This window comes from Alosa pseudoharengus, unplaced genomic scaffold (genome assembly GCF_046254945.1).
Source record: "Alosa pseudoharengus isolate Yale_2024_CS ecotype anadromous, Long Island Sound unplaced genomic scaffold, YU_APseudo_1.1 YU_APseudo_1.1_scf_8, whole genome shotgun sequence".
NCBI classification, from domain to species: domain Eukaryota; kingdom Metazoa; phylum Chordata; class Actinopteri; order Clupeiformes; family Clupeidae; genus Alosa; species Alosa pseudoharengus.
Window position 1 is genome coordinate 40,342,855 of NW_027468870.1, and position 26,431 is coordinate 40,369,285.

A 26,431-nucleotide genomic window follows, 5' to 3' on the forward strand; every position below is an offset into this window, starting at 1 on the left:
CTGTAGCCCCCCCCGCTGGACTGGACTGAAAGGAGGGTAGGGCAGACACAGTTTTCTATGAATATCTCGAGAACCGTAGGGTTTAGGAGGACCATTTTTTTGGTATGTTGATCTCAAGGGGCCATGTCAACCCATTCCATAACCACTCATTTAATGTATAGCGCCACCTAGTTAAACACAAAAAAGTAAAAATGAGGTATTGTAATTGCAGGTATCTGTGACCTAACATAGTCAAAACTGCACGAAATTGGAAGTGTAGGATCATTATGACACCCTCTGAATGCACGCCAAGTTTCGTGGAATTCCGTTCATGGGGGGCCACACAATAAATTAATTTATGTTACTATACACCAACTGGCCTGTAGGTGGCCGGAGACAGTTTTCTGTGAATATCTCGAGAACCGTAGGGCCTAGGAGGTCCACCTTTTTTTTGTATGTTGGTCTTAAGGGGGCATGTCAACCCATCCCATTACCACTTATTTCATTTATAGCGCCACCTAGTTAAAAATTAAAAAGCAAAAAATTTGGTGTTTTCATCACAATATCTCTGGCTGACATGGTCAAAACTGCACGAAATTGAAAGTGGAGGATCATTATGACACCCTCCGAATGCATGCCAAGTTTTGTGAACTTTCGTTCATGGGGGGCCTTACAATAAAATAATTTATGTGTACATTTAGTGACCGTACACCAACAAGGATTCCCTGGACACTGAAAGACCGGGGTACACAAAACTTGGTGGGCATGTAACCCCACATGGATAGCATGGAACCATCGTTTTTTGTTTTGATCTGTAGCCCCCCCGCTGGACTGGACCCCCGAAAGGAGGGTAGGGCAGACACAGTTTTCTGTGAATATCTTGAGAACCGTAGGGCCTAGGACAGAGGTGGGCAAACTGCGGCCCGCGGGCCGGATCCGGCCCGCCAAGCACTTTCATCCGGCCCGCCGAGCATTTCATTTGGTTATCAGGCTGCTCCAGGGGCGTAGATTTGCGTGGGGACCGAAGGACGTGTCCACACCAATGTCAAATTACGACTGAAATGTCTCCACCAACTCCTCCTGTTGAACTCCTCGAGAAGTAGGCTACTCATCAGACATGTGTCACATGAAAGAGCCTTTTCTCAGCTTTTAAACGGTCCTAGCTAGCCACTATTTGCTGTGATACAGTTCGAAAGAAAAATAACTTCAAGAGATTTAATAATTATTCTCTGCGCCCATCTCCACATCCATTTGTCTCGGTGGAATATCGTAGGCCTCACACTCTTCACACAACACATGACAAACCATATATCAGAATAAACAGCAGACCTTACCTAACACAAAGGTGTAATGCATTCCCGTGTATAGTTAGCTGTTCCAGAGTAATCCGGTTTTGAAATAAATTATAGCAAAATTCAACATGGTCTTTCGGCTGCATTTCTTAAAACAGAGCTGCGCTTACATCGCCTAGATGTCTGTAAATATTAGAATCAGAGAATATACAGGCAGCTCACGGTTAAGACTTTGTCAATGTAGCCTTAATGATTTCTTTTCACAAAATGCTAAGCATGCATGTATTTAAGTTTCTTAAAACTGAGCTGTGCTTAAATGGGCATGATTTCATAACAGACCAAATAGAAAATAAATGTTAAATATAGCCTACATATCTGCAGCCTAAAATCAGATTATGTAGGCTACACAGTGTAGTTAGATCAAGTTGGACAGTACATTTTAATCATTTTAGTGGCTGGTGAAAGAGTTGAGTGTTTTTTGTTTTGTTTTTTCGGGGGGGGGGGGGGGTGGGTTAGTGGGTAGTGTCCCCACCAAAGCTCAGACCAAACCTACGCCCTTGGGCTGCTCGCTATTTTTTTCCTGCGATAGAGACGACGTTGGTTAGCTTTACTGCAAACTGCTTTTCACTCTTCTTAGAGAACGTTTACATCATGTTAAATAGAGATAGCATCATGTTAAACTAAGTTAACTCTTAGTTATCTCCTTTGCAGCAGATCTAACGTGAACATTATGCAATCCATTTAATTGGGAACGCGTCTGCACTCACAAGAGGGAGAGAGAGCCGCAGGTTCCAGCTGGCTTGTCAATGTTGATAATTGATATCTCCTTCTTATAAGAAACTTTTAAAAGGAAATCATGAAGTCAACAGTATAGTTCCCACTACTGACCATTTAAAAGCCATAGCGGAGCAGGCAGAAGATCATTGAGAAATAAACGTGAATTAAAGCGACTGTCTTAAAGCGACAGTGCACAATTTATACATTAAACAGCATTAAATTAGCAGTATGTTTAAGCAATTAATATTTTAAAATAAATACTTTTCATACTAAATTATAGGCTATAAAAAATGTACAATAAACAATTTTTTTTATGTGTGTGTGTGGGGGGGGGGGGGTTTGTTGTGCGGCCCGCCGGCCAATTTTCAAAACCCAATGTGGCCCTTGAGCCAAAAAGTTTGCCCACCCCTGGCCTAGGATGACCAATTTTTTCCATATGTTTGACTCCAGGGGTCATGTTAACCCATTCCATGTGCACGCATGTGCATAAACAGATACACACGCACACACATACATTCACAGTAATCATACGTATGACACATACTCAAACAGTAGACATATGTACGCATGCATGCACATGCACAAACACACATACACAGGCAAACACACAAGCACGCACATACACACACACACACACCCACACACATAAACATAAACGTGTACACTAGAGATGCACCGATATGGAATTTTAGGGCCGATAATGATAACCGATATTTATTGGTTTGTTGTGGCCGATACCGATACGATAACCGATAATATTACTCTTGAAAAAAATTTGTGAAAAGTGATTTGGGTAAAGCATTTAATAAGCATAATTTTATTGCAGTAATTTTACCTACCACCAAATGATGGACAGAACTCATAATAGTCCTCAATAGTACGGCAGTCAACAACATAACAGTAACCTAGCCCTACAGTATGTGTGGCTCCTTTAAGTGAACCTGACGTCAGTGAATTGCGAGTGAGTGGCTAGAGAGTTTGAATCGTTTTCATTTAGGACTAAACGCTCATAAATGGCTCAGCTTGGAATAAGCTACAGTATAGCGACCAAATCAGAGTTTGTGAGGGAAACTTAGGTTTAGTTTCAACTGCGGGTAACTGAATAAAGCTGCAACTCCTCAGACTGTATCTTATGTCCGTCTACTCTGTTGTGCACAACCTGCTGCAGCAGAAATGAAAGGCGTTAGCCCCGAAGGTTTTAATAACTTATTATGATGACCTGTCTAGAACTGAAGCACTAATGGTTAGCATATTTCTAGGTAATAATACAAAACCCAAGCTAAAGTAATGCAAATATAATACTAAAACACAACTTAGAACTAGGCCTACTTATGTACTCGTCCCACTAATGAGTTTGTTTATTTGTTTCTCCGACCAGCGCGGTAAAGTGCAAACACACCAGCACAAGACGGCTCTAGATAGGGCACGAGAGGATTTTGAGATGCACAGATTCCCAAATGAACGCATATCCACAGATTTTGTTAGAGTGGTGAAATACATTCACACCGCTGACATTATATTGAGGAAAAAGTATAGCCAACCAAGCTCAAGTAGGCTAGCTCAGTGTAGCCAGACGTAGGCCTAAATTAGGACTTTAAAAAATATCGGCGCAAATTATCGGCCAGAATTCTGTTATCGGACCGATAATAATATTTTCATTTTTTCACTTATCGGCTAATAATATATCGGCCGCCGATATATCGTGCATCCCTAGTGTACACGCACACATGCACACAATTCAAGAATTTCTCAGAATTATGAACAGGCAAGATGGGGGTGGGGTTGTATAAAATGAATTTTACATGTGAAATCTATGAACTAATCATGTTTTGGTACTTGTTATCTAGCAGATACCAGTGAGAATTGAGTGTGGATAATGCAATTTAGTGAGACAGTTAGAATCATATAGGCCTTTCAGCGTAATTTATTTTTGTGGAAAAAATGTGCTGGACTGGGCGGCGGTCATATTTTGTACCGCTCTGCGGTACATCTAGTTTCCTACATACTGGTCCTTTAAGAGCTGAGGGACTAGTTGATCAGCACCTAGTCAGCTTTTCATGAAAGCGATAACTAAATCAGCTTTTTACCACCTCAAAAATATTGCCAAACTTGGTGCTGATGTCAAAACATGACTTAGAAAAACTCATTCATGCATTTATCTAGTGTCTATAAGGACCCAGTTGGGTGTTGCACCTAGTGAATCAGTACGTTTAAATAAAGTAGGATTTATGCGTGTGTTAAATTTTTTATTATTGGGCAAACAGTAACGAGCAGAGGAACAGACAGCTTGAAAACATTTCCTAAGTTGTACTGCAAGACGGATATCATTATCCAAGAATCAAGCTGATCACATCTGAAAATATCACCTCCTTTTCCTTTTTTGGCACCAGGCTCAATGTTTTGAAGGCCCACATCACTTGGCTCATTCTTCACAAACAGAAGACAAAGAGCAGCCATGGCCATGCAGATTACACCAGACATAACGAGAACCACCCGCCAGTTGTAGTATTGAAGCAACACGGTGGTGATGATGGGGCCCACTCCCCCTGCCAGATTCATACTGCAGGATAGAACAGCCCACCATGTTCCAAACTGAGATGGCTCAAACCACTTCAGAGGGGGAAAAGACAGCTCAGTTAAATACATCAAAAGGTGCAGTCTATGAGATATTCCATACAGTATGGTGACAATAGGAAGGCTGCTATTGACAAGGTAATGTGTACTTCTTATGAGAATGCTATGAAAAGAATAATATTACAGGCTGATTTCTGATGCAACTCTGTTTATTTTGTCTTTATATGTCTTTATTATGTATTTGTCTTTATTATGTTTATTTCAACTATAGCAAAGGCAAAACAAACCTAATGGACCATAGACCTAATTAAGTGCACATGACCTAGACGATGAAGGTCGATATGTCCAGAATTCACAGCAGATAGTTGTCCAAACCATCTACAGTAAAAGGTCATGTGTGAGGGCTGTGTGAGGGCAGAGGTTGGAATGTCTGCTCATGCTTGTCATAATGCCAGCAACTGAGTAACAGGTGTGTATTCACTTAAATGGAAAAGGGTGAAGCCCATGGATGGACACAACCATAAACCACAAGTGTTTGAAGTAAATGTAAACTGTCCTGTAACTTGATGTGTGAACAAAGTCTGTTCTGTACATTCTGTTTCAACTTGTTTCTCCATGCCCTTGCACATTAAAATGCAGAATATCCCCAACACTATATCTTAGCAGTTGGAAAATAAATTGACATCTGCCTTACCTTCCGAAGTACTTTTCCACATGGTGGCCAACCAAATCCTTGGCCAAGGCCATTCACAAACCACAGCACTGTAAAGACAGCTACTGTGGAGGACCATGAGAAAAACACATTGATTACTCCAACTATGAATAGTCCACTTGAGAAAAGCCAGCGAGCGCTTATTTTGTCAGAAAGAACTCCACTGATGAATTTGCTGATTGCATAGGCCAATGTCTGGCTGCTGATGATTAAACCTATAATGGTGAGACAAAAATTGCAATGAGGATCTCATCATTCTGATACACTTTGCCTTCAAAATAGTAAAATCCATTGTATACACAACTGTTTCATTCTCATATCATCCCCAGAGCAGTAAATTAAGGAAAGGTTGTCTTACCAAGGTCATCTTTGTCAAGTTCAATCTCCTCCATAACCGAGGGCATCACAAAAGAGAATGTTTTTCTGCTAAAGTAGTACAAAGCGTATCCCACAAACATCGAGAGAAAAATGGTTGCACGGTAGTACCGATAACCACTGGTCCCCATGGTGCCCAGACTGTGAGAAGAGGGATTTTTAAACGGAAAAATAACCCAACTTTTCAACGTGAACCTTAGTGGGGATGACTGTTGTATGAGTTTTCACTCAGACCTGGATGAGGAACCACTCTGAAAAAAAAGGAGAAAGAAATGGTACAGTGTTGTCCACGATCCACAATCTGTATAAACACAATAGATAGCAATATCAGAGAGGGGAGTTTAAGGCCTCTGCATACTCGCCATTCTCGACCTGTAGCTTGACAATGTGACGTCACGGGAGCGCCGTAACCATTTATAATTGCGCGTGGTGGTCGCGACACTAGTTGCAATATTCTCCTGAACAGAGGTGTCGCTGTTGTAAAAAGGCTATCGCTACCTACGTTACACAGTAGAAGAAGCAGTCAGTAGTAGCAGTAAAAACCACTGTCTATGGTAAAAGCTAGCCTCTGTGATGGTACTTCAGACTTCGGTTGCTGCTATTCACAACTACCATCATTACCATCTAGTTTCCAAGGTGTGTGCAGATAGATAGATGGATGGATATATAGATAGATACTTTAGTCATCACGAGGGAAATTTTAATAATTTAAACATTTTAATTAGCTGGCTAGCTAGCTAGCAGCTAGCGGAGTTTGTGTGATTTCCTAAAATGGAAAGAGATTTTGTTCAGGTCTTAGTAGATATCCTTTGGTTGAAAAATAAATATTTTCTATTCTTTCCTCTTGATTCCATGTGTTGCGACTCAAAACTAGTCCATCTTCCGGTTTCCGGTTTGGCGCGCTCAGCTAAAAAAAATAAAGTGGTGCGCTACCGTGCGCTACCCGGCCAAAATCCTGGCGCGGCAGAGATCTATGTCATTTTGACGTCACATTGTCGCGCTACCGGTCGGGAACGTCGAGTATGTAAGACGCATAATGCTTTAAGCAAACAAATGAGAAACAGACCTATTAACACAATGTAAACGACTTCATGAGTTCCTGTGAAAGAGTTGTGAATCAGAATCCTTCCTGTAAATGTACATACTGTGTATTTCTTATGTTCATTCATGATTTTGTACCCATTTGTATCTCCGGTCTATACATTATGTAGATTTAGATTTAACATGACTTTCTAGACATCTCTGCTAGTTCCAGGTGTGCCTCTTTCTATACTGGGTGTGCAGGAATGGATGACTTTCACACCTTACCTTGTCATTGAGTAGTGTAGTAACTGCTTCAAGTACTCAGACACTACTTTATTAGCATAACATTTGGCCAGGTCCCTGGGACCACCCCTGTACATCTGTTCCTTATTTATACTGAGCCCCCCTTTGTTTGTAAGCTACTTAAAGGGACACCAGGCAAGCCTGATGCTTTTTCTCTACGAAACTCCCCCTCGCTCGGTCTGAAGCTCTTTTCCTTTTCTTTGCATCTTCCGTCAAGGGTTTTCGCTGCTTCTTCGACGGCTCTGCCATTATACACATGTTTGTAACATTCGCTAGCGTTTCGTTAGCCTCCCTCTGTGCTGTGGATGCAGGATGGAAACTGAAACTGCTTCGGTCGCCGGGTACGATACACTGAACTTGCAAGCGGGATATTCTTCCTACAGGCAGTAGGGGCGGGCGAGAGAGTCTTCATTCGCCCTGTAATGAGTCATTTAACCATATACCGACTGACGAAGATGATTAATTAACACGAAAACGTTGCCTGGTGTCCCTTTAAGCTAGGATACTTCTCTGTCTAGTTAGAGATACAGGCGAATCCTTTGGGCTTGTGTCTCTAGTGCCCTACTAGTGGTCAAAAGACACCAAATGTATTGTGCGTCCTGAGGATGGGGTCCCAAGTCCATGTACCAAGTCTGGACTTCATACATTAAAGCAGTGTTTCCCAAAGTCTGGGTCGCGACCCACGGGTGGGTCGCAGGAGATTTTATTTGGGTCGCCAGCACAATTTATGTTGTGTTATAGGCCTAACTGATACCATTTGTCATTTGATACCAGGAAAGCTAACAGTTTTCTATTAGGATGTAGATTGTTAACTACCAGTCACGGTTTTGTCATAAAAGCTCATGAAACTGGCGCATGAAACTGGGGGACGAACGCATCCCAGAGGGGGTGCCAGCATGGATATCTACCTCTCAAAATGAAACCGTTCTGTGGGGCGCCTGCCATGTACCTCGCAGTTGCAAACTGCAAGGGACATGAATCCGCCTATTTGCACGAACATTAATAGATACCAGCTTCTCAACTTCACCGATTAAAATCTAGTGACCGTGCTGTCAACTAAAGCAGACATCCATAGACCGGACATAAGGCCATTCAATTTGCATACAGTTTCGATTGCAGATGCAATCTTTAAAGTTAATAGCAACTAGTGTTGTCACGATACCAAAATTATGACTTCGATACGATACCTGCCATAAATATCACGATGCTCGATACTAAAACGATACTACGGCGAAATCCTAAGATATCTGGAGAAGAAAGGACTCATACCTCCTCCAAGTGTATTGAGTCATTTGTGTTGAATTTGGTGCACTTTTGTAGTGTGTAGGTCAATTCTGGGTTCTAAACTTCTAAACTTCCTACATAATGATTATTTTTTTATAGTCAGTAAAATAGTAGGCCTACTTTCTGTGATTAAGTCCTTTATTGTTTGTTATAGTTAATTTACATTGTGTTGTGTTTTGGCAATAAAGTAGCTTTAAATAGCCAAACTAGGCTAGATCAAGGTCAGTGTTCAAATTACTGCATGCAAATCACTGAATGCTATGCAGAGGGGCCTAATCTTTAGGCCATCTGATGTACAGTATAGGCTACCCTAGGCCTTCCCGTGTTCATGGGATTTCTTTGACAGTTGCAAAGGGGAAAATGTGAGGATAGTCTTCTTTGCGCCCAGTGTACAAGTACGACGTTCCAACCACTCAGGTCTTCGTCAGATAGGCCTACACCATTACCTGTTGCAATATATCTGTGTGCATTACTACATTACGTCTATTTCTTTGATAACATGATTTGCTAGCACGTACTGTAACAATACGCCGCTATTATTATTAGGACTCAACACGCTTTGGTGGTATTATGCTGTGGGCTTTAATTAGCGCATTTCGGGTAGCCTATCCTACATCTGGGCAATAATTATTGAACAAATTGCAGTCTACATGCCATGACAAATATTACCAGTAGTAGGCTACTGACCGAACATGAAATAGATCGTTTACAAGTTATGGTAATGTTATTCTGGCGTGAACATTGCGCTTTCATCACGTTAGCACCCTATGATTACAGCTCGTTATGTCTCGTCAAAATGATTACAGCTCGTTATGTCTCGTCAAAATTCATTGATGAAGGAAGGTTCGCTTTATCCCAGAGAACCATACTCGTTTCACTTAGGCTAGACTAAAACATAAGAGAAGAACTTGGCACTAACCATGTAGTCGTGTTTTCTATAGCATATTCGTTAACCTGTCGTTCTTTGAACTCTTTAAAAATGTTGGGATATGTCTGCGAGGTGTTTTGCCAAGTTCCATGCGTAGCCTACTGCTTTTAAATGACTTTGTGTACCTGATGGCTTGCCTTAATTCGCGATGTATCCGAAATAGTTGCAGATTTCACTGCACCTTTTGCTTTATCCACAAGGCCTAGAACTGTCGGCAAAGAACTATGACGTTGGCTGCGCACTCACTCACTCAGAGCTGCCTGCTTGACACGCCCACTTGCCTAGATGCGTGAAAGGAGCAGTGAGAACAGCAGTTCACACAGACACAGAACGTTATTATTTTAATAAAGTATCGATTCTAAAAACGTCTGAAATCGTATCGTTTTTTGCGTGAAGGCATCGCGATACCTTTTTAGTATCGATACACCGTGCAACACTAATAGCAACCTCCTCACATTCTTATTTCTGATTTAAAATGCACAACAGTGCATTATAGTCTACAATTTAAATGGTCATTTTAAACACTATTCCTCTCGTTTTCTACCTCGCTAACTTTAAAGTAAAGGCGCATTCTTCCGGCTATTGCGCAAACGCCTCTTGTTCTGATATAACCACTATACAATAGCCTATAATATAATACAACAATACAATATAACGACTTGAGTTATTTGCTGCTTACATTGGAATTGACGTCCACAGTGTTATGGACCCATTTGTCTGCAACGCAACGTAGCCTACAACATTTTATTTTAGAAATACAGGAACAGCTTACTATGCTGACGAATGACGACTGCGCAACATGCGAGAATTTCCCCTACTCTCGGATGCGCATTAAAACGTATCTTTTCAGTAGTCATTTCCAACTTTTCACGCTGATGGTGCTCAAAATGCAACACAACCGTGTTCAAAGCAGGGATCCTATAGCAATGTATGGTTGGGGAGGCATAGAAAAGTTGGAGAACCTGTGGCCTAAAACAATATTGGTGGTTGCAGGGTAGATTTGAAGTGAAATGGGTCGCGATGGTCTGTCATTTTTAAAAAGTGGGTCGCCAGAAAAAAAGTTTGGGAAACACTGCATTAAAGCCTTGCTGAGATATGAACTCACTTCCTGCTTGGCGGCTTTGCGACTGATTTTGATTGGCTGTGATGGGCGCTTTCGAAAATCAAAAATCCTTTCAGTAACTTATGTGAGGCATAGTCTGAAGATCATGTATGTCAAGTTTCGTGAATATTGGCAAAATTTGTTAATATGGCGGAAGAACGACAGGGTCAGCAACTTACACCGGTACTGACCGGTGTAAGTTGTTTTTTTTTTTTTAGAGAACGGTATCAATATCTCAAAAGGCCTAGGGGCAGGAGCTGGCCAAAAAAGTGGGCTGAAAGGAATAATAATACAAATGTGTGCTTGCATAACGGATAGCAATAAATATGCTGCTTTCAGCAAACACACTTAATAATAATAATAATAATAATAATAAATATAGCTGCAAGCAGCAATGTGGGGGCCAAGCAGTGCACTATAGCAGGAATGGCGTTGCCATGGCATGAGCAAGCACTCACAGCAAGAACCCAAATTACACCAATGTCTTTGTGCATTCTCACAATCAGCTACCATGTTCCTCTACCAAGTTTGGACTTCATACACCAAAGTGTTGCTGAGATGTGAGCTCACTTTCTTTATTACAGCACCCCTAGAGGCCAAATGAGACCACTTTCCTTGCAGGTCCTCATAATCAGCTAATATGTCCATGTATCAAGTTTGGACTTCATACATCAAAGCGCTGCTAAGATAGGAGCTCACTTCCTGTATTGCAGCGCCCCCTATAGAGGCCAAATGATTCCAATTTCCTAGTGTGTCATCATAATAAGGTAACAGGTCCTTATACCAAGTTTGGACTTTGTACACCAAAGCGTTGCTGAGATACAAGCTCACTTCCTGTATTACAGCGCCCCCTATAGAGGCCACATGATGCCAATTTCCTAGTGCGTCCTCACAATCAGATACCAAGTCCCTGTACCAAGTTTGGACTTCATACATTAAAGCATAGCCGAGATGTTAGCCCACTTCCTGTTTGGTGGCTTCATCGCCATATTTGATTGGCTGTCATGGGCAAACAAAAATGAAATTAAAAGATCTGATAAGTATCGTTTGTGCGGCTCGGTCTGAAGATCATCTCCGACAAGTTCTGTGAAAATCGGATGAAATTTGTGACCGCTGAAACTTTTAGTAGAGTTTGGACTAAATCCAATATGGCGGAGGTCCAATATGGCCGAAAGTGATAGGATAGGGGTCGATGAACTCTGTATGGTCCAAGGATTCAGACACTACCTCAATTGTGAAAATCAGACAAAAGAGTCAAGGATCACACGCATGAACGCATGTCCAGCATTGAACTGGTGGTGGCGCTAGAGTGTTTAATGTATATGCATATAAATTGCTGTGAGTGATTGGGACAGTGTCCTGACTAATGGTATCGAGTTTTGTTATGTTAACTCAAAGTGCCACAGAGATGTTAGTCCACTTCCTGTTTGGCGCTTCATCGCCATATTTGATTGGCTGTCACGGAACAAAAATTAAATTGAAAAAATCTGACAAGTATCGTTTGTGCGGCTCGAGCAGAAGATCATCTCCGCCAAGTTCCGTGAAAATCGGATGAAATTTGTGAACGCTGAAACTTTTCGTAGAGTTTGGACTAAATCCAATATGGCGGAGGTCCAATATGGCAAAAAGTGACGTAATAGGGGTCATTGAACTTAGGTCGGTCCAGGGATTCCAACGGTGCCTGATATGTGAAAATCGGACGCACCGTTGTTCAATGGTCACATCCGTGAATGCAATCCAGGTTCGACCCATTGGTGGCGCTGTTGTGGAGTGGTGGAGTGTTGGGCATAGAGTTCTGTAAATTGGTGAAAGTGATCATGGGACAGTGCTGAATCAGTGTGCCGAATTTCATAACTTTAGACCCAGCGGTTCAATTTTCGGCCAGATTTTGACCTGTTGGTGGCGCTAGACGGCTGGGTTTAGAGATCCGTAAATGAGCGTGAGTGGTCAGTGGAGTCTCCCGAAACTTTCTGCCAAATTTCAGCACTTTTGCTGAAATAGACTCCAATGGCAGATTTGTAATAAATATAGCTGCAAGCAGCAATGAGGGGGCCAAGCAGAATAGGCCGGAGTAGCCACGGCGACAATATAGAACTCAGCAGACACCCGCGATCAACACACTCAACAAGTGTCACATCAAAACATAGCTGATTTTGTAGGGCTGAAACAGGGCTGAGTATTGCCAGCCAGCCCCCCCCACCTAATCACCCCTGCCCGTCCCACCCCGTTCTGCCCCGCCGCGCTCTTGCACGCACGCACGCATTAGAATGAACTGGATGGAAAATGTTGTCACCAGTTTCACATCAAAAAATAAAAGATCGATAAAACACAAGCAACTACAGATCAAAATGCAATATTGCTAATTGCACCACTCCCTACAGGTCAAAGGTCACCAGATTTCTTGAGCGTCCCCCTGATTGGGTACTGAGTCCATATACTAAGTTTGGTTATGATAGATTAATGGGTTGCTGAGATATGAGCTCACTTCCTGTTTGGCGGCTTCGCAGCACAATTCGATTGGCTGTTACGCGCGAATGGTTATAGTTCCGAAGACAAAAAGCAATGCATTAATGAGGCATGGTCTGTAGATGATATCTGTGAAGTTTGGTATCAATTGGACAAAATTTGTGACCTGTGAAGACATTTAAGGTTTTTTGATGAAATCCAATATGGCGGAAAATCCATCATAGCGGAAATTGACGTCATAGGGTGCGTTGAACTCGGCTTGGTCCAAGGATTCCAACGATACATCATTTTTGACAATCGGCCATACGGGTCAAAAGTTACGTGCGTGAACGCACATCCAACTTTGGCCTGTTGGTGGCGCTAGAGTGCTTGAGGTGCCGGCATGAAACTTGGTGAAATGAATTATTGGACTGTCCCCAATTAGTGTGCAAAATTGTATAACTTTTTACCAGACGGTTCAATGGGCTGCCATTGACTTCCATTGCAAAATAATGCGCATCAGCAACTACTGGCCAAAATGCATTTTTGTCAATTACGGTGCCCCCTAGAGGTCAAATGTCACCAAATTTCTTGAGCGTCCTCCCGGTGGGGTCGGAGGTACATGTACTAAGTTTGGTTTTGATACATGAAAGCGTTGCTGAGATATGAGCTCACTTCCTGTTTGGCGGCTTCGCCGCAAATTTCGATTGGCTGTTACAGCCGAATGCTTCTGTCAATTGTTCCAGAAAGCAACGCACTGATAAGGCATGGTCTGAAGATGGTCTCTACCAATTTTGGTGAGGATCCGCTGAAATTTCTGACCTGCGAAAACTTTTTGATGTTTTTGATTAAATCCAATATGGCGGCCGAATCAATTATGATGACATCACAAGTTGGCTTGGGTCGGCCTAAGGACCTCCAACAGTATTACCAGACACCACTAGTACGTTTTAATTCCAAACACATCAACAGCTACAGGCCAAAATGCATTTTTGCTGATTGCAGCGCCACCTAGAGGTCAAAGTTCACAACATTCTTTGAGCGTCCCCCTGATGGGGTCCTGAGTCCATGTACTAAGTCTGGTTATGATAGATCAATGGGTTGCTGAGATATGAGCTCACTTCCTGTTTGGCGGCTTCGCCGCATACTTCGATTGGCTGTTACGGGCGAACGGTTTTAGTTCCGAAGACGAAAAGGAGTATCTTTTGTGAGGCTTGGTCTGAAGATCATGTGTGTCAGGTTTGGTGTCGATTGGACAAAAATTGTGACCTGTGAAAACTTTTTAGTGTTTTTGATTAAATCCAAAATGGCGGAAAATACATCATGGCGGAAAATGACATCATAGGGTGCGTTGGATTCGGCTTGGTCCAAGGATTCCAACGATGCCTCATTTTTGACAATCGGGCATACGGGTCAAAAGTTACGTGCGTGAACGCATGTCCAACTTTGGCCTGTTGGTGGCGCTAGAGTGCTCAAGGTGCTGACATGAAACTTGGTGAAATTAAACATGGGACTGTCCCCAATCAGTGTGCCAAATTTCACAACTTTTTACCAGACGGTTCTATGGGCTGCCATAGACTCCCATTCGGGAAGAAAGATGTTAAATAAATATAGCTGCAAGCAGCAATGAGGGGGCCAAGCAGGCAGTTCAGCAGTCCAGAAGTCCAGATTTGCCATGCATCTCAATGCCATGGCATCAGGCATATAGCATTAAGCAGTCACAGCAAGTTCCATGTCAAACAACCCAAGATTGGCTGAGTTACAAGGTCAAGTTTCACATCAAAACATAACTGATTTTGTGTGGCTGAACCAGGGCTGAGTGTCGCCGCCCTAATGCAGCAACTACAGGCCAAAATACATTTTTGCCATTTACAGAGCCCCCTAGAGGTCAAAGGTCACCAAATTTCTTGAGCGTCCCCCTCATTGGGTCCTGAGTCCATGGACTAAGTTTGGTTATGATAGATGAATGGGTTGCTGAGATATGAGCTCACTTGCTGTTTGGCGGCTTCGCCCCAAATTTCGATTGGCTGTTACAGGCGAACGCTTCTGTCAATTGTTCCAGAAAAAAATACACTGATAAGGAATGGTCTGAAGATGGTCTCTGCCAATTTTGGTGAGGATCAGCTGAAATTTGTGACATGCGAATATTTATTCATGTTTTTGATTAAATCCAATATGGCGGCCGAATCAATTACGATGACATCACAAGTTGGCTTGGGTCGGCCTAAGGACTTCCAACAGTATTACCAGACACCACTAGTGCGTTTTAATTCTAAGCACAACAGCAGCTACAGGCCAAAATGCATTTTCACTAATTACAGCGCCCCCTAGAGGTCAAAGGTCACCAGATTTCTTGAGCTACCTACAGATGGGGATATAAGTCCATGTACTAAGTTTGGTTATGACAGATGAAAGGGTTGCTGAGATATGAGCTCACTTCCTGTTTGGCGGCTTCGCCGCATATTTCGTTTGGCTGTTACGGGAAAACGGTTTTAGTTCCGAAGATGAAAATCGATAACTTTTGTGCGGCTTGGTCTGAAGATGTTACGTGCTAAGTTTCGTGAAAATCGGACAAACTATGTGAGGCGTGAAACTTTTTAAAGGTTTTTGACAAAATCCAAAATGGCGGAAAATCCATCATGGCGGAAATTGACGTCATAGAGTGCGTTGAACTCGGCTTGGTCCAAGGATTCCAACGATACCACATTTTTGACAATCGGGCAAACGGGTCAAAAGTTACGTGCGTGAACGCACATCCAACTTTGGCCTGTTGGTGGCGCTAGAGGGTTCGACAGGGAGGCATGAAACTTGGTGAAATAAAATATTGGAGTGTCCCCAATCAGTGTGCCAAATTTCACAACTTTTTACCAGACGGTTCTATGGGCTGCCATAGACTCCAATGGCAGAGGAAAGATGTTAAATAATAATAATAATAATAGTAAGAATTCATAGAAACACTAAGGGTTGCCCTGCAGCTTCGCTGCTTGGCCCCCAAATATAGCTGCAAGCAGCAATGAGGGGGCCAAGCAGAATAGGCCGGAGTAGCCACGGCGACAAGATAGAACTCAGCAGACATCCGCGATCAACACTTTCAACTAGTGTAACATCAAAACATAACTGACTTTGTAGGGCTGAAACAGGGCTGAATATTGCTGCTGCCTCCGCCAGCCAGCCCCCCACCTAATCACCCCTGCCCGTCCCACCCCGTCCTGCCCCGCCCCGCCCTTGTACGCACGCATTAGAATGAACTGGATGGAACATGTTGTCATCAGTTTCACATCAAAAAATAAAAGATTGATAAAACACATCAGCAACTACAGATCAAAATGCAATATTGCTAATTGCAGCACCCCCTAGAAGTCAAAGGTCACCAAAGTTTTTGAGCGTCCTCCTAATGGGGTCATGAATCCATGTAGTAAGTTTGGTTATGATACATGGCAGGGTTGCTGAGATATGAGCTCACTTCCTGTTTGGCGGCTTCGCCACCAATTTCGATTGGCTGTTAAGGGTGAATGCTTTTGTCAATTGTTCCAGAAAGCAATATATTGATAGGTTATGGTCTGAAGATGGTCTCTGCCAATTTTGGTGAGGATCCGCTAAAATTTGTGAGCTGCGAGAACTTGTACGTGTTTTTGATTAAATCCAATATGGCGGCCGAATCAATTATGATGACATCACAAGTGGCGCTTGGGTAGGCCTAAGGACCTCCAACAGTATTACCAGACACCACTAGTACGTTTTAATTCCAAACACATCAACAGCTACAGGCCAAAATGCATTTTTGCTGATTGCAGCGCCACCTAGAGGTCAAAGGTCACCACATTTTTTGAGCGTCCCCCTGATGGGATCCTGAGTCCATGTGCTAAGTCTGGTTATGATAGATCAATGGGTTGCTGAGATATGAGCTCACTTCCTGTTTGGCGGCTTCGCCGCATACTTCGATTGGCTGTTACGGGCGAACGGTTTTAGTTCCGAAGACGAAAAGGAGTATCTTTTGTGAGGCTTGGTCTGAAGATCATGTGTGTCAGGTTTGGTGTCGATTGGACAAAAATTGTGACCTGTGAAAACTTTTTAGTGTTTTTGATTAAATCCAAAATGGCGGAAAATCCATCATGGCGGAAAATGACGTCATAGGGTGCGTTGAACTCGGCTTGGTCCAAGGATTCCAACGATATCTCATTTTTGACAATCGGCCATACGGGTCAAAAGTTACGTGCGTGAACGCATGTCTAACTTTGGCCTGTTGGTGGCGCTAGAGTGCTCAAGGTGCCGGTATGAAACTTGGTGAAATTATTCATGAGACTGTCCTCAATCAGTGTGCCAAATTTCACAACTTTTCACCAGACGGTTCTATGGGCTGCCATAGACTCCAATGGCGGAGGAAAGATGTTAAATAATAATAATAAGAAGAAATCATAGAAACACAATGGGTGCCTTCGCAGCTTCGCTGCTTGGCCCCCAATAATAGGAAAAGCTAGTAACTCAATGGGTGCCTTCGCAGCTTTGCTGCTTGGCCCCCAATAATAATAATAAACCATAAACAGAAACAATAGGGCATTTGCACCATCTGGTGCTCGGACCCTAACAAGGTGGCAGTTTTGGCTACAAACATCAAACTGTCGAAACAGACAAACAAATCCACCTATGTAGGCTTATCAAAAAAGGTGGTGTTGGTTAATTGTTTCCTGTTACAGTTTTTCTCAGTCGCTTTGGTGCATTTTTCAAATCCACATTATCGTATAGCAATATGTTTGAGACAGTTTGAGAGTCACATCTGGGGCAAGATGTGTTGTTGAATTTGTTCAGCTTGAGAGCACATTTGGGGAAGTTACTTCAGAATGCCCTGGCCATGACCATGCTGGCCAAATCTGCAGAGCTTGAATGCAGAGCCCACCTGTCCAAGCCTGGTGTCCAACAACTACCAATCTGGGCATTTATGGACGATCTAACAGTAACCACAACATCAGTCCCAGGTTGTGGGTGGCTGCTGAAAGGCCTGGAGAAGCTCATCTTATGGGCACGGATGAGTTTTAAACCAAGAAAATCCAAGTCCCTGGTGTCAAGGAAAGGAGAGGTGGTCGACCAGTTCCACTTCTCATTAGATACCATCAGTCTCAGAGAAGCTGGTGAAGAGTCTAGGCAAGGTGTTCAGCAGCTCCCTGAGAGACACTGAATCCATCAAACAACTGGGCAAGAACTAGAGAAACAGCTGATAGCAATGGACAAGTCTGGTCTGCCAGGGAAGTCCTGGATCTACCAGCACGGAATTCTTCCATTAATCCTGTGGCCTCTCTCTGAGTCTAAGCAGCATTGCACTATATGGACGCAAGAATAAACTCACACTCCCATTCAGTAGTGTGAAGGAGGAGTTTATGGTCACACGTGCTAGAGAAGTACTGCAGTGCAGACAGTACAGGGAACCCATTAGGGCTGTTGGAACGAATTTCTAAAGTCGAATATAAATCGAATATTTAACGAATCAATACTATTCGAATTTGGAAATTACTATTCGAATGTGGTGTTTTGGGGAGTTTTTTTTATGTGTTGGCTAACTTTAGCGAATATGTGAAAACGAAATGCTTTTGTCACGACTAATGCACAATCTAAATATGGCAGAAGCGATGCACCACTCCTGACCATGTCAGCGATGTGTGGAACGTTTTTGGATTTCCATCAGAAAACAGAAAAATAACAATTAGCCTAACGATGTCGTAATCTGCAGAATATGTATGCCTGAGTGCACATCTGACAAGCTGGGTAGGTAGGCCTAAACAGTCCTAGGATGATGAACTACGCAGCTAAAGCAGGCAAGAATTAGGTTTTGCCTCCCTCCTCTTGGCTATGTCCGGTGCTTTTGTCAATTCTCTGATTGGATTGGATCTGGTTCATGGAATCTCGGGCCGATAGAAAAAAAAGAAAGCAAACTTTTCCCCAGTCAGGAAATACTTGCTAATTTGGCGTCATCAAACATTCAATAGTGGTATCGGCGTTCACTCAGTGTGTGTGTGCGTCTGAGCAAAATAAATTGAAACCACTCAAGTTGCACAGATATCGTTGGTAGACTGAGCTTTTGTTCAATATAACAAGTCAACCACGCGTTTATAGTGGCATTGGCAATGTATTTAGCCAGTTTATACAGTGTATAGCGATGCATCGTAAATATTAATAACAGGCAAAATTTGAGCATTAAATATTCAAATATAATTTGATTATTAAAAATAATAATGAATGAAATTCAAATTGGGTTATGGAAGAAGATTGACAGCCCTAGAACCCATGGTAGCTTGCAACGGAATTGTTGTAAGGACAGGCAGGAAGTGGAACGCCGGAGTCCCAGCTTCGCCACAGGATGCCAGGTGGCATTAGGAAGGGCGGGTTAGGGAGCAACTCACCAACATGCCCCAACCTGAACAGCAGCAGGGGATCCTGACGTCAGTTGGTCCAGCAGGAGATGAGGGTATGGAGGAGGAGCGGGCCACCAGAGTACTGGGGATGAGACAGCAGGGAGCTTGGATGCGTTGGTATCAGGCAATGGACTGTAAACTATCTAGGAGTGAACTATAGAGATGTGCTGCTCAGTCGGGGTCTGATCAGCCCCGGATTGGTCGCCCTATGACTACAGGAAACATCACTGAAGATGTGTTTGAGTCAGGGTTCAAAATGAACAGTGTCCCATAAAAATTGCTCCCGGGACACAATAGAAAAATGTCTGGGACAACTCTGGGACAGTACAAAAAATGTCAAAGCAAATTTCAGAATAGGTACTTTTTCCTAAACTTTTCATATGGGAATCTAAATGTTTCTTTCTTGCCTGAATAAAATAATACAATGAAAATACAACAGGTTTGACCTGGCGTAACAGGCAGCTGGCAAAAGCAGTGTTAGCCAGCTGATTTCTAAAGAAGCAGTTTTGTACACGCAGCCTTACAACACTGTTTACTGCCCTTACGGCTCCCACACACAGCTGCGTTCCGTCAACGCATGCCAGTGGGTGTTCCCGAAGGTAGCTATGCAAATTAATTGAAGTAAAACCGTAATGTGATTGGTTGGTGCGTCCGTAGATTGGCTTGATTGGCCGGTGCCGTCTGTCGGTGCAGCAACAGCTGAACTCCTCAACGCGAGCGGCGGGAGAAACGCGACGGACCCACAATTCAGTTCGGCAACGGATCACGTGAGCCCATTTAAAGTGAATGGGATGCGTCTCCAGCAACGCGATGCACCCAGCTGTGTGTGGGAGCCGTTACTCACTGCCCTTACTCACTACATTATCATTTTTGGTACAAATATAAGATACCCTTCTGGGGTGGGTGCTTGTGTTTTTTTTAGGAATCCGCTGTCTTGGTTTGCGTAGAAATTAATATTATGTGACACATAGGCCTACACGTAAAAGGGCAAAAGTAGGGCATGGGCGATAGGCCTAGGTCACTTTCCAATAGCCATCAAAGTTAACAAACTAGGTTAACCTTACCTAACTAGGTTAGGTTAACCTAGTTCTAATGACATTAGTTTTCATGAAATAGTGAACATTTTTGACTGATGGTGTAAAGTTACGCTGGTATTCTAAAAATAGCCATCCAAAGCCATGATGAGCTAAATACTGCAACTGCAATTTGACAAAACAATAGTGTTGCAAGGTAACTTGCAAAGTATCCCTGTGGCAGTTCTAAGCAAGAGGCTATTCTTGAGAAAACAATCGAATATCTGAAAGTATCTGACAGCTTTGTGGTAATTTCCCAGGCTTTAATGAAATTAAAGACACACAAAGTAGATTATTGACGGAATGTTTACAACCCTGTCCATCAAAATGACAGATAATGAGAAAGTCTAGCGCAACCTCAATAATTGGTGTTTAATAAACTAAGTGTTCAGAACTTGCATGGTGGATCAGAATGAGTCAATGAAGTGATGCAAGTTACTGAAACAAGATTATTATGCTATGTTTATTATTATATTATTATGTAGAATGGAAAAAACAACAACTTGAATTTGGGACACTGGTGGTTAAGTCCGAGACAATACCAAGTAGAATTCGGGACAGCTGTGGGACACTGAGGAAAAAAGTTCATTTCGAGCCCTGGTCTGAGTGCATCGCAAGATGTATTTAGGAGATAGACATTGTTACAGTTTAAAGAAAACAAAGGCTTTTACAGCATTGTGGAAAGGAAAAGAATACAAAAGTAAAACATAGGAAACACACTTTGGGCAAAGCTGTGCACCACTATAGGCTAGATATACTATATAGGTAAAACTTTCTTAACTGTCCAATCAGCGATGAGAGGATGTTTCTAGTTTAGAAATCAACAATGGCTGTGCCCGCAAACTGCCATATATCCAAAACATTTGTTGGACTAAAGAGAATTGAGTCTGCTACATTTTAACAAGGATGCCTTGAATGCTTCAAATAGGCTAAGGTGGAAAAAAGGATAATCTTATTCTTGTTTAAACACAGGTTTTACAAATGAATATGCTAAAAAAGCAGAACAGGCATCATTTTCTCTTTAATAATACTCATGGTTAGCGGTCGGGTTAGAAAGGCCCACGCCTGCCACAACCACAAAGGGGCCCCACCTTTGGCCAAATCTATCTTGCTGAATTGTTGTATTTAACAATGCTTATTTGTACTGATTGCTGGGGAAAATAAAACAAATAAATGCTACTAAAGATGCCGCTAGTCCGTAGAGTGCGTGCACAATGGGAGCTCGTCTGTCATGCCCGTGTCATAGGCTATGTTGCAAATTAAATAGCCCGCATCAGGCACTCTCCCTCTCACGCTACCCTATTCCGTTTTAAAAGCGAAACTGATGCCACAACCGGTCTGGGTTTGCTGAAGTAACCTAGGGGTACAGGCTGCATTTATAACATAAAATACATAGCACATACCTACATAGCAAGTAGGCCTAGTCTACACCATGCCTATTTAGAGACAGGAGCATAAGCTTACTGCGACAACAGCTGTCGCTAGTTTGCATTGTCGTAGGCTGCGCCGATACACAGACTACAGTTAAAAAAAAGTTATGATAGCCTAACCTGGAACCTCTAACTTATATATCCACACGGGGACATGTCAATGTTGTAAACACACGAAACACAACTTCAATAGAGACAAGAAGATAGGCTAGGTCGACAGGACATAGCCTACCTCTGTCACGAACACTGTTAGTGTCAGCGGAGTAATGCCTCGGTGTGTTGCCAAATCTTGTAAAAAATAAATAAAAGAAAGCCTAGCATGCATGGACAGTATTCTTTCAACCCAGATATCATTTTATATAGATTTTTTAACCCGTATAGCCTCAGGCTCTAATAAGCACAATATAAAGTGGACTAAATAAAAGATTAGTGAACCATTAGCTCCGCCCCTGACTGTTTGACATACATAAAAGAATGACTATACTGAAAAGAACCCCTAATGATAATTATGGTGGAGGGTCTGGCATTTTTGTTTTTATTGCAAAGGCCCTGGTATCAAGGAACCTGGTATCATGAACTCAAAGAAAAACTTTAACAAAGAAAATCTGTCAATCTCTGCCTGCCAAGACACTAAAAGTGGGTCATGATCGGATCATTCACCAGGTCAGTGAACCAAAACACATATCCAGATCAAAACAAAAATGCTTTATTGAACACAATAACGCTCCATGCTCCATAGAGAGGAGAATGCACAAGTGAGGACCTAGAAATCAACCTAGATATTCTCCAACTTTATGGAATGTTATAGGATAAAATGATGAGCTGATTTATTGGCAAAATGAGGTTTAACCAAGGATTAAATACAATTGTGGCACTTGTCTTTTTGTTATAAATATTTATTTCTTTATGAGGTATTTTTGTTTTCTGTAGCCTATAGATGTGATTCCTTGCCAGGTTGGATTTTTCCTTATTGTTTTCATGATGAATTTCGAGAAAATAATGTAGCCTGCCTCTTTTTACTCAACTTTAACAGGGTTGCCTTGGTCACTTCATCAGTGTGGATGAGTTAATGGTCATCTGGCTTGTGTCCTCATACAACCTCTTGAAACTCTATAGGCCTGGGTTGAATCCCAGCGAAGATTTAGAAATCAGATAGCTTATAGGTCTACCCACTCCTGCCAAATTACAAAAATAACCTGGCATAACAGCACTTACAAAAATAACTGCAATTATAAGACTACAGTGCAGTGTAATCATGTTTTCATGTCTAGAATATTACTTTTTTGCAGTAAAGTGTAGTTGCCTAGGAAGTAGTGCAATGCAGGTTTTCTGTCCAAAAGGTTACATTTCCTGCATATGAACGCAAACACTTCCTCTACAAAACCGCAGTTTTGATCCTCAAGAAGTGCAGTTATATTTGTGCTATATTGCCTCAAATTTAAATCACAACTAAAGCCGCAAATAGGCTAGTTGATAACAAAATATAGGTTAGTCAAGGCCTACTTTTATTTCTTAAATTACTGATGTCATGTCAGGCAAATTGAAATGAATGCCTCTCTACGCTGCTACAACATACCTCTTAATGCCCTTCAGTGAATTCAATAGTCAACGTTAATCTAGCAACGCGATACAGCAATCGGTCGGACAGAACAGAATGCCTAAAGAAATGTAAAACACAAATAGGTTAGCTATAAATGCGGGTGTAGCCTGTTACTTATGTCACATGCTTAACTAAAGCGAAAAATGAAACATATGAAATTGCAGCGATAAAACAGCGTTACCTTGAGTCATCAGTTATGGTCCAACATGTGCATGCATGTCGAAGCCTCAGACTGTTTTTTTAATGATGCTTGTCACTAGCCTACCATATAGTTTAAACAGTAGCCTAGTAACATAGCTACAATGATAATATAAAATAGGTGACGCGCATACCTTTCCCTCGTCCTACATCCCTCCGCTTCGTACTTGTATTAGGATAACTGCAGGAACACCCTCATGATCCACGCTGATTGGAGGTGGACATAGGCTAAGCTGTTCATTGCACACTCTGAAGTAGGCTAGGTGATTTATCGTAAATTTGTCTCAAGCAGGCAAATAATCAACCTACAAAATTCCTGCATCCTTATAAACTATATGGCCAATCTAGGCTAGCTTAGCCTATCTATCAGTAGCGATTTATTTTGTAACAAAACTGATTTTGTGAGTGTGTTAGAAGGGTTAGCCTATTTGGAGAAAGGAATAATATTTACAGAAAGAGAAAGCAAGGTTTTGACAAATAACCTTAAATGATGAGAGACTTGAGATTGCTTGATACTTTGAATAGCTGTTTCTCATCAAATGGCTATAGAAAATATTACTTTTTCAAATGTGATGACAACACAATTTATTTTTTGGGTAGCCTATGGGGAAATTATTATAGTCTAAAGCAAGTCAAAACTCTGATTTTTTTACCCAAAGTGCATCAGATTGATGCAAAACGTTAAAATATACAAAATTTTCTTCTGGGGGCAGCATGCCTTGGACCCCCCTAAAATAGATCGGAGGAACACAGGTTCAGGGTGTATTTATTGGCTTGGCTGGCTGAAGTGCATTGAGTGTCCTAAGTCTAGTGTCTCACAGGAAGTCAGTGGCGGTTCTAGACCAAAATCACCAGGGGGGCCGAGGTGGGGCCAGTGTGTTTTTAAGGGGGGCACATTTATAACCATATACTGTATAACGGCAAAACGGGTCATTAGTTTATTTTTTACGTTTTATTTTATATTTACAGTTATTTTTCACAGCATGACATTACATTATCTCTTTAAATTACATGGTCATTATCTCACTGTAGTAACAAGGAAAAATAGAAAGAAAAAGATTCACAATGGTCTCAAAATCTTTTCAAAATCAAACTGTCATCATCTTACTCTAGTAAGGAATATAAGTAAATGAAAAGAATAGACAGAAAAAAAGAATTCTTAAAATCTCAAAGACTTTTCAAAATCAAACCGTCATCATCTTACTCTAGTAAGGAATACAAAGAAATGAAAAAGAGTAGACAGAAAAAAGAAATTCACATGCTGTGAGTGGTCTCAAAATCCCATAAAGCATTTGCATGTGCACTTGGCTGAAACACTACAACAACAAGATTCTGCGATTGTGACTCCTTGAGAAACGGTCTACAAATGCATCAAGGTTCAAAGCCTTGGACCTTCTGGATTCAATGCTGAGCACCCCAAGATTGCTCAGACGCTCCTCACTAATGGTAGACCGGAGGTAGGTCTTCACTAGTTTCAAGGTGGAAAAGCTCCTCTCACAAGAGGCGGAACTCACTGGGAGTGCTACAGCTATTTTGCATAGTCTAAAGAGCTCAAAAAATACTTCTTTATATGGCTCAGTGAAACGTGTCAGTGCTACTGTGTCTGATGGCTTCTCAATCACACCACCCTGTACTTTTCTTTCCAAAAGTCTCTTAAACTGATGCAGCTCATGGCCCAGATCCTCAATATTAGCACCATATAAACGGCCAAAGTCAAACAAAGTGGTGTCTCTTAAAAAGGCATCACTCTTGGAATTGAGAGATCGGATACTACACATCAGCTCACAATTGGTCTTTGAGAAGCGCTTACTTAATTCACTAAGCATGCAATCAATGGCAGGATAGAAAAACGAAGTTCGAAATGTTTCCTTATCACATTCTAGCTCCCTCTGACCAACAGTGCTTAGTATGTGGTATTCACGGAGTCTGGAGCTTAGTTTCCTTGGCCGTTTTGCCACTGACTGTGTGGCAGCATCACACTGCTCACAGATATTCAACACTTCATCCCATAAGTTATCAAAGAATGACTCTTGCCTGAAATCAGTCAAAGTCTGAACTAAAGCTTCAACTAAATCAACAGCCCTTGAAAGGTCAACAGTTGTTGACTGGAGCATATCAGAAAGCAGCTTTGTTTCCCCAAACAATTTTCGAAGTGTAACAAGATGTACAACAAATTCAAGGTCAATTTGGGCCAGAAGACCACGGGCTTCAGAAGATTTCTCTCCTCTGCGCTCTTGAGCCATCTCCTGCAGCACCTGTTTTAAAGCAGGTAATCTGTCCATTATATTACGAAGAGCCAAAAATCGGCACGCCCATCTGGTATCACTTAATTGTTGTAGCTCTCTTGTGCTGCCATACATCTCCGTCTGTACAGCCAACCATTTCGAGTGCACATATGACCCAGAGGTGAAAACGTACAGGGACTGTAATAATGCAAAGAACTCATCTGCTTCTGGGACAGCTTTGACAGCATCCACAAGTACTAAATTGAGACAGTGTGCACTGCAGTGAATGTAAAATGCATATTTTGCTTGCTCCCTTATTCTTGCCTGCACCCCTGAGTGTTTACCACTCATGACTGCTACACCGTCATATGCTTGGCCTATCAGGTGGTTTTTATAGTCCAGCCTGTGACGTTCCAATAAGTGGACTATTTTTTCTGTAAGCCCTGCTGCATCAAGTCTCTCTGCACATTCAAAATGAAGGAAACTCTCCTTGATGACTCCATTGTAGTAGTAACGGAGTATGAAAGAAATCTGTTCTTTCTTTGACACATCTTTTGTTTCATCTGCCATGATGCTGAAGAATTCCCCGTCTTTTACTTCATCAATGATTTCTGACCTAACCATTTCAGCCAAACAATCCAGCACCTCATTTTGAATTATTTTGCTTGTGTATTTTGCATTATGAATGGTTGTCAATCTATGTTTAA

General features: G+C 42.0%; 1 protein-coding gene across 6 annotated transcripts in view; it reads right to left on the bottom strand.

The window, feature by feature from the left end:
• Positions 1 to 23,713, bottom strand: part of LOC143111457 (glucose-6-phosphate exchanger SLC37A4-like) — an 82,678-nt gene extending 58,965 nt beyond the window's left edge. For 2 of the 6 annotated variants that reach the window (XM_076273695.1, XM_076273700.1), the window contains exons 1-6: positions 23,483 to 23,626; positions 23,278 to 23,359; positions 19,187 to 19,280; positions 5,693 to 5,960; positions 5,317 to 5,549; positions 4,415 to 4,658 (exon numbers count right to left, since the gene is read on the bottom strand). In XM_076273695.1, coding sequence (XP_076129810.1) covers positions 4,415 to 4,658; positions 5,317 to 5,549; positions 5,693 to 5,840 — 625 coding nt within the window. In that variant the 5' untranslated portion in view covers positions 5,841 to 5,960; positions 19,187 to 19,280; positions 23,278 to 23,359; positions 23,483 to 23,626. The other 4 variants (XM_076273697.1, XM_076273696.1, XM_076273698.1 and 1 more) reach the window with 4 other exon arrangements.
• Positions 23,714 to 26,431: the final 2,718 nt, after the last annotated feature.